Source organism: Athene noctua, chromosome 4, assembly GCF_965140245.1.
Source record: "Athene noctua chromosome 4, bAthNoc1.hap1.1, whole genome shotgun sequence".
Taxonomy (NCBI): domain Eukaryota; kingdom Metazoa; phylum Chordata; class Aves; order Strigiformes; family Strigidae; genus Athene; species Athene noctua.
The window spans coordinates 8790492-8799268 of record NC_134040.1 but is presented as its reverse complement, the minus strand read 5'-3'; the positions used below and the strand labels follow the sequence as shown (position 1 = coordinate 8799268).

Below are 8777 nucleotides of genomic sequence, written 5' to 3'. Positions count from 1 at the left end.
CTGGCTGCGACCCTTCATCTCCGAATCCCGGGGATCTGTATTCTCCCTTGGTTTGGCCGGCTCTGGGGGTCGGGCAGCGCCCCGCCTCCGCTCCGGAGCGCGCCAAAACCGCGCGCCGCCGCGCTTGATTCTCCCGCCAACACGCCCCGGGGCGGGGCCGTGCCGGGCGGGGCCGGTGTGTGCGGGATAAACCATTACACCGGCCGGGGGGGCTCCGGGGGTGCGTGGGGGGTGTCCCCGGGGCCGCGCCTGCCGCGGAGCGCGTTGGTTTAGTTGGCGCCCGCCAGCGGGCGGGGCGGGGCGCGGGCCAGCGGCCGCGCTTTCCCCCTTCTCCCCGTCGTCCCCCCCCCGCCTCCCTGTGCCGATGGGGGGGCCGGCGCAGGCGCCCCGCGGGGAGGCGGGGCGGGCGGTGTCAGTCAGCGCTGGCGGGAGATGCGAAGGGGCTGAGCGAGAAGGCGGCTGCTGCCCTCCAGCCCGCCCGAGGAAGGACACCCCGCGCCATGTCCGCCCGCCAGAGGAGCCCGTACGGCGGCACGAGGAGCAGGTAAGGCTGCCGCGGGGGGCGGCGGTACCGGTGCTCCCCCCTCCTCTCCTTCCCCCCGCGCCCCGATGGCGGGGCGGCGGGCAGCGGCGAGCCCCCCCCCTCCCCGTCCCTCAGGTGGGCTCCGCGCCGGGGGGGGGGGAACCGCGGCCTCCGCGCACTTGCGTGTGGCCTCCGCGGGCGGGGCCGCCACGTTGGGCGGCGGGGCCAAGGCGGCCGCCCCTCACGGAGTGCGGGAGCCCCAGGGGAAGCGGCGCGGGGGAGCACGCCGAGGCTCCCGCGGCGGGGGAAGGGGCGACGGCGCCCGGGGCTCCCGTGCCCGCCGCTGCCCGTTAATAGCGTTGCCCTGCGTGGGGGCGCCTCCCGCTGAGGGGCTCCCAGAGCCCGCGGCCGTTGGTGTCTCTCAGCTTGATTTGTCGAAGTAAAATTAGCGAATAACCCGCGCTGTCCGTATGCCTTTTCGAAGAGGTTAATAAAGTAAAACCGCTTAGCGTGCTCACGTTGTCTTGGCTTGTCTGCTGCCAGCCCACAGCCTCCGCCTCGCTGGTCCCAGGGAAGGAAACGTGGCGCGGATGGAAAGCGGAGAAAGACTGAATCCGATTCATCCGTTTTTGATGAAAACATGTACAGGCCTTCTGACAACAGGTTGGACAGGTAGGTAGTGCTTGCAATAGGAACAACTCTCTGCGCTTTTGTTCATCAGAAGCTGTTGAATAGGCAATTGTACTCGGCCTTTCAAGCCCTGCCTATTTATAAGTCACTTCTCCACCATAAATAGCTGGTCTTAAAGGAGGAGAAAACACTTAATGCGGTGCTCTTACCTTGGAGTCACTTCTTAAGAATAAATGTTTTTCAGTTTTGTCTTGATTTATGTTCTCCATAATTTTCTGTCCTATTTCATGCTTGCTTACTGCCGTTTGTCATGAAGCAATGACTGCACGAGCCAATTATATTTGTTTGTGGATATAGACTGTACATACTGTCGTGGTAAAATTAAACAAGATGACAAATTAAAAATTCAGGTTTTAAGTCATCTGTCTGCATATCTCTGAAGGCAGTACAGACCATCTTGAGAAGTTGTCAGCACATGTGTGGTGGGGTCCACTTTTGAGGTCGTTTTCTGTTTATACTGCTGCTCGCTGCCTTCCTTATCATTTCCCAGCATGTTTAAATATAAGTTTAGTGAGAGAATCTTCTTTTATATCACTGGCTACATCTGAGCTATTCATGCCGTGGTCCCTTTAGTGCCTTGTCTCAGTGGATGGGAGTTGTGGCCTGCAGCCCAGTTAATTGAATCTAGATTTCTAATCTAAATGAAATGGGTTGTGCCCTGTAGCTACCCATCTTTCTTTGCTGATAATAAGCGGGGAAGACATTGCTTAGTGGCTCAGATTATAATATCCAGGGTAAATGCAATTAACTTCAGGAAGCATGTCTGAGTAGGAGTACAAGGATGAAACTTTATAGATTGTTTCATCAGCTTGAACCTAAGTAAGCAATACTTTTGTGTGTCTTCCAGTATTGAATTGAGCAGGAGTACTTTATGGTTTTCTTTGGATTCAGCTCTGATTGACATTGTTCTCTTCCTGCATTACAACTACTTCTTGTTTATGCTAATTCAACTTTGTCAAAATAAAATTTTAGATATGAAGAGGATCATGGTTATAGCCTTGTGTTTCTGCTCCTCTGGCAGAGTTTGAGCACCACTTGCAGTCCTAGCACAGCACCAGAGCTGATCGCCAAGTGTAAAATGACTCGTGGGGATGAGAGTTTTGAAAAAGATAGCCAAGCTCAGTATACCTGGCACCAGAGCAAATAATCAAGAGAAAAAGCTGTAGACCCTCCCCTGTTCTCCCTCATTCTTTGTATACACAGTGCAGTTACAGAATCCAACAAGGATAAAAAGATATAACACCACGTTGAGGAAAAAGCTCAGATCGTGAGACTAACTGGGTACTTGTGGGACTAGGCTGTTCTCTACCATGGGAGAGCAATAACTAAATGTGGCCTCTGTTTTCTGCAAAATTAGAAATAAATATAAGCAAATGCTTAAAATCCTTGAAGGTTAAACAGAGGGACCAGTACTGTTTGCTATGGATTTTTAATTTTCCTGAGTTGATAACTAGGTTTCATCTGAAAAGAACTTTTAGTTTGAACTTAACAAAACCTTCCAAGTAGTGCAAGCCAGTTTTTGAGCTGGTAAGTAGGAGGGGAGTTGGAACTGGTTTTAGTGTAGATGGATCTAATTCCCTCAGTTCAAGGGACTTCTTTGCACAGAATCCTGCTAAGTTGCCAGAGTGTTTCTGTAGATACAGTTTTTAGTTTGTATTTTAGGAAAATCAGGAGGGCAGAAACTGGAAAACATACTTAATAATCTGAATGTAGAAACTATTGTTGGCTGGGAAGGGATATAAGCTTATTCCCCTGCAATAATCTGACTCTGCTCATGATGCTAATGGGCTACAATAAAGTTGTTAAATACCAGTTTGCAAAGTCATAGTAAATCTGTTTACTAGCTGAAAATTGACTGCTTTTTTAGTGCCTTTGCCTTCTCTACTAGGTATATTTTCACAGGGAGAAACTCCTAGTGCTATTGTGTAATTTTAATTAGCTGTCCAATTTAATTCTGTGTTCTAACTTTTGTCTCTCATAGCTAACGAGTCTGCAGTCATGAAAGCATACATATTTAACTCATTTAGTGGAGTGAAAATGAGTAAATGAGTTAAGCTATTTCACATACCGTTTTCTGAAGGACACTGGCTTAAAGTTATTGAAAGTGTAGTCTAGGTTATATGTTACCGTGGTATGTTTCTATAGATACCTGCATAAACTTTTTAAGAAAACAACCAACCCAACAACATAAACTCCAAACCCCACAACCTCAAGGTGGAGCTCTTAACTGAGGCGTAATTTTAAGATGGTGACATTTTAACAGAACAATACAAGATGTTCACAGCCATTGTGAGTACTAAGAATGAGGATGTTAAATACTATCCAGCTGTGAATGGGGGAGATGCTGGGTGTGGGGTGGGAAATACAAGAAAATAAAATTTTAAGGTAGAGGCTTTTTTTATCCTTTCTAGTTTTACAACACCAGAAGGCCCAGGACCCCTTTCCCGGTGTTCAGACTGGGGAACTGCAGTGGAGGAAGATGAAATGAGGACCAGTGTTAACAAAGAAATGGCAAGGTACCCATGGGTATTTAAGATGAAGTGGGGAAAGGAGGGAAATGGTAGTTGTCTTGCAGAATCTGTATTGACTTTTATTTTTAAATTCACCATTGTAGTAAAAGCAGACCAACCTTAGCTGCTTGTCTGCTGCTTTCAGGTCAGCTTTGGCTTAAGTCCTGCAGGAAAGACATAGCATACTCTCTGGAGAGTTGATGTGTATCAGTATCTCCCTTTTGGAAGAAACATTTCTTGAATCTTTTAGATTGAATTACTTTGAATGTCGTTTTACTAATTACTGTTTTTTCATATCATTGCTATGAAAAGATTTTTAGGAGAAAGAGTTAGGAAGAGAAAAGTCCTCAATTATTTTTTTGGAGCGGGAGAAACTGAAACATCCATTCCATAGTGGAAAGACGTTTACAGTGTCTGGGTTGACTTCAAGACTGCTGTTTAGCTGAGAAGTCAAATCAACTATTAGCTATAACAGTGCAGCCTTGCAAGTTCTCTTTGTGTATGTATATTCTTTATACTGATTTGAACTCTTACAGATACAGAAGAAAACTCCTGATAAATGAATTTTCAAGAGAAAGGAAGTCCTCCTCTGGAAGGTAGGTTAAATTTCTAGCTTACCTGAGGAAAATACTGACAACAGGTCTGAATTTTCACATGTACCATGTTGCTTCTTAAAATAATTAATTTAAAGTCTGCTCCAACATTGTAGCTCAGTAACATCCTAAGCATTCCTTTGAAAAGTTTTTAACGTGTTTTTATAGTCTTCTACACATGGGTTTGAGTGTTGCTTGTTTTCTAGTAGTCACAAATCTACAATGTTTTTTTTCTTTAGTTCTGATTCAAAGGAGTCCACTGTGACAGTAGAACTTGAGACAGATGAAGTGGTTTTGATGAGAAGACAAAAACAGATAAACTATGGAAAAAACACCATTGCATATGATAGATACATTAAAGAAGTTCCTAGGTAAGCTGCTTGAGTTACTGGAAAACTAGATGTTTGATTATAAGTCATACCTGTTCATTAACATACTAAACTTGGTATCAGAGACACATTCAAATAGAAGGCATCTACAAATTAAACTTAAGACGTTTTTTAACTGCTAAGTCACACTAACAGTAGAATGAGATGTGGATTTTCTTTACTGGTCAGTACATGAGGAATATATATCTCTTCAGACTTTCTCACGCTGCAGAAATTGGAGTGAGTGAAAGTTCTTTTGGTTGCTCTTGTCAAATAGAGGAAATTAATTTTTGCAGTCAGTTTTCTTGTTAGTAAACTAAAAGACTAAATGGGCTACAGTTGCTTTTCAGTTTGGAATGAGGTTTTCAGACCTATGATTGATAATCCTTTCTTTTTTCATTTGACTCAGAAACACTACAAGGCTCATATAGAGCTGACAACTTTTCACTTGTAGTGCTGGAATTGCACAGTAGTCTTTTCCCATAAATAATATATTAACTTAGAATTTGCTCCATTGTAATGAACCTGTGTAGCAGGCAGTCAGTCTTAATATTTAAAACTGCACGTTATATGTGAAAAACACTAATGAATCTTTCATGTCTGATATCTGAATAGAAGCCATCGCATACCAGGAGTTCATCCCAGAACTCCAAACAAATTTAAGAAGTACAGCCGTAGGTCATGGGATCAGCAGATTAAACTATGGAAAGTTGCCCTGCATTCCTGGGATCCACCTACTGAAGAAGGATGTGATCTGCAAGAAATGTATGTATACAGCGTGCAGGATAGCTTTATAACAATTCATATATAAAATAAAAAGCCCCCCCAACAAACAAAACCCCCATAAAACAAACAGCGTAGCCCTTTTTGAGACAAGTCAGTGATTGCTGAATGTTTTCCCTAGTGACTTGTCCATACTTGGTGCTCTTCAGTTCCTTCTTGGTCAAAATAACTAATAGCTTTCTGAACCTAGTTGGTGGGACTAGACTTACACAGTATCCTTACAAGGGCATACATATATATCTCTCCCTTCTTTAATGTATGCCCACTGGGTGAAATCGGAGCTCATTCTGCAGTGCTCTATAAAAGAAAATACCACACCATGGAGGCAAGCTGATTCTTTCAGAGCAGTCTGCAGATTAATTGGTGGTAGAAGCAGTGCTGGAGAGGTCTTGCTAATTGACAGATCTCATGAATATTGAGCTTGGACCAGTGCAATGGATGAGAACCTGTCTCATAACCTCACTAGTTCAAGAACAGTGGTATAAATTGTTGGTTCTTGAGCAGAGAGGAAGGAAAGTACTTGTAAAATCACCTCAAGGTACCGTTAAGGTAAAACCATGGTCACAAGTGTTCACGCTCCAAGCTACTTGGTATTCTGCTCTAGGAGATACAGAATAATGCAACTAGTTATTTTCCTCTATAGAGAGCAACAAAGCTGGTAAGGCAACATCCAAAATAAAACTCTGGGGCTACAGAATGAAGTGAACACAGATGTAGCTAATTCATCAGGAAACAGTTTTGTGGCAATAAACTATTGTTTTTCCCTAACAGTGCTGCTGATTTTAAAATCATTGTGGAGTAATGGGATCTCAAAGCAAAGGCTTGCTTTTAGCTTCCTTTTACTTGTAGTCGATGTGAAGGGAGTTGGTGTTTCAGCCTGAAGCCTACTGTATATGTTGGTGTTGGAATATTAGTCTGTCTTCAAATGCTGGGGTCTAATTATAGTGGCTATTAAATCTCTTGCAAAACAAATTGATGAAAACCTTGTTTGGAAAAAAAAAAAACAAAACAAATTACTTGCTCTTCCATAACATTTGTCACTTGTGTTGAAGCATTGTTTGAATGTTGGGTATTTGTCTTTGACAAGTTGCTGTATTCAATCTCAAGACTTTAATTTAGTCCTTGACCATTTTGGCTGTATTGAGTTGACCTGCTATTCTGTTTGGTCTCTGCAGTTTGCCACCACTGCCCTTATAATCTCTGTAGGTCTCTTAGCTCTTGTTTGGCCAGTATTTTCAGAACTGCACCTACGAAGTGCAACTTACTACTAAAAATTGAATTTGTTTTAAGCTGTATTCTTTTGAATTATTTTATAGTAGTCCTGTTGACCTTGGTGAGATGGAGACAGAATCTGTTGGAAGCAATTCTACTGAATCTCAAACAAGCTGTCAAGATAATGATGTAAGTATATCAATCATTTGCATAAATATTTGTTAATAATTGGTCTTTATTTAGAATTTTATCCAGAGTAGCCTGAATACATGAGAAATTCCATAACTTCCTGTCTTTAGGACCTGTTTATAAAGCTGAGCAATCATTAAATTCAGGCATTTCCCCAGCTATAGGCAACATCCCTCTGTAGTCTGAATTTAGAGTTAGAACTTAAGTGACCATCTCAAATGACAGATAGCTCATTTTTCATAGCCTGCAAAAGAAAATTTATCTGTTCAAAGCATGTCAGTTATGAACTGTAATGTACGGTGGAAATACTACTTTTTAGATTGCAATATCTAATGTTAAAATAAGATGTCATTTTCTTGGCACAGTCAGACTTTTTGAAGTAGGCTCCTTTTGTATCCAGAAAGCATTCAGTACAGCTGAGTGGTAATCTTCAGTGAAGATCTAGAAATGTTTTTCTTACTGGGTTTGTTTCTCTGATGTATATTGAATCTGTATAATGTTTTAATGTATACATACAGATCCTGAAAACATTTGCAAGACATCTTAGAACGTGCTTGAATGGGAAGAAGCCTTTATTTAAATCTCTTTAATCATAAGACTAGCCTTCGGTTTTTGTATGGCCTCTAAAGTGTTTTTAAGCCTCTGTTATAGGGTGGTCCAAATTAAGTACAGAAGTGAACTGAATTACTGTGTAACTAAACCTGTATTTAACTGCTGATTATTAACTGGCTTTGTATTCCAGGATACCTGTTCTGGCACTTCCACCAAAGTTAGACATGTTGACTATCAAGCAGAAGGTGAATTTGACTTGGAAGTGTGTTTGGGTGAACCACTTAAAGATTTTGATACTGTGAGTTAAATAGTTGCATGCAAACTGTTTTAGAGGAAGTTTCTTTTAAATTTGAGAGGTTAGCTTGATTTATGAACTGTTAATAGTAAGAAAGCTTAAAGTTGAAGACTGTCCTCTAAGTTGTGGTTTGTCTACCTTTTCTCTGGACCAAACTGATGTAAAAATACTATGCAGTTGTGTGACTTCTTTTTAAGTTTTAATTTATGTATATCAGATTGTTTTTGTAAAACCTTTAAATAGAAAAACTAGCCAAAGGCAGTGCTATCCTCAAGTAATTACAAATAGTACAGCAAGATCTTACTGATTTCCTACCCTGCATTGTGTCCATAATTTCAGTTATCCACCTGCAGATTAAGAGCAAAGTAGGGAGGTATGTTTGAGCATCTCTGTTACCTTGCTTCTCCATTTGGGTCTTCTACAAATATCTGACTCGAAGTAATAAAAGTGGTAGCTGAACCATATTGCTGATTAGTACTAGTAAACTCATCTACTGCAGTTATTTACTGTCATTAACTGCCTTTTTTAAAAAAAAAAAAAGATTATTTGCAAAAATGTTTCAGAAACAGTTGGAAGTTAAATACTCTTAAGCAATTGGTGGTCAATATGGTAAAGCCTAGGCAATAATGCTTGAAGAAGCAGTAGCCTGAATTTTAAATTTTTACTTAGTCATGAGTCCTTTATTAATACAGTCAAGACAACAGTGTCTAGGGAAAGTGCTTGGTTCTTTTTAAGTTGCTGATTTTTAAATGTAAAAACTGTTGTAAATGTTAACACTGTACAGATTTTCTGCTGAAAGCAGTTAATGTTTGTTGCTTTTGTATGGGATGTTGCTGGAAAATAAACAGAATTGCGTTTACTTAATGACTCTTCAACTTTTTTCCTACTAGTGATGTTCCATGGATAACAAAATGCAAGGAAAATACTGAAAGCCATGTATCTGAGACTGATACTAGGCTAGGATGTGTGTGTTAGCACCATCCTCTGACTTTGTGGGAGACCTTAAAAACTATTTATTTGTGTGCAGGCACTGGAATGAATTTACGAGTTATAATGGGTAAG

At 41.7% G+C, this 8777-nt stretch overlaps 1 protein-coding gene across 1 annotated transcript; it reads left to right on the top strand.

The window, feature by feature from the left end:
• Positions 1–442: 442 nt before the first annotated feature.
• On the top strand, positions 443–8564 carry SLBP (stem-loop histone mRNA binding protein). The gene is made up of 8 exons (XM_074903726.1): positions 443–544; positions 1067–1195; positions 3625–3729; positions 4260–4319; positions 4556–4687; positions 5300–5449; positions 6784–6868; positions 7611–8564. The coding sequence occupies exons 1-8, from the start codon at positions 501–503 to the stop codon at positions 7725–7727; spliced, it is 822 nt and encodes a 273-aa protein (XP_074759827.1). The 5' UTR covers positions 443–500; the 3' UTR covers positions 7728–8564.
• The last annotated feature ends 213 nt before the right edge of the window (positions 8565–8777 follow it).

What these genes read in the sequence shown, in the direction of transcription:
- SLBP (XM_074903726.1), top strand. Translation starts at nt 501, where the DNA reads ATGTCCGCCCGCCAGAGGAGCCCGTACGGCGGCACGAGGAGCAG. An exon ending in AGGAAGTCCTCCTCTGGAAG is followed by an intron (nt 4,320 to 4,555) that starts GTAGGTTAAATT and finishes TTTTTTCTTTAG; the next exon opens with TTCTGATTCAAAGGAGTCCA. An exon ending in TACATTAAAGAAGTTCCTAG is followed by an intron (nt 4,688 to 5,299) that starts GTAAGCTGCTTG and finishes ATATCTGAATAG; the next exon opens with AAGCCATCGCATACCAGGAG.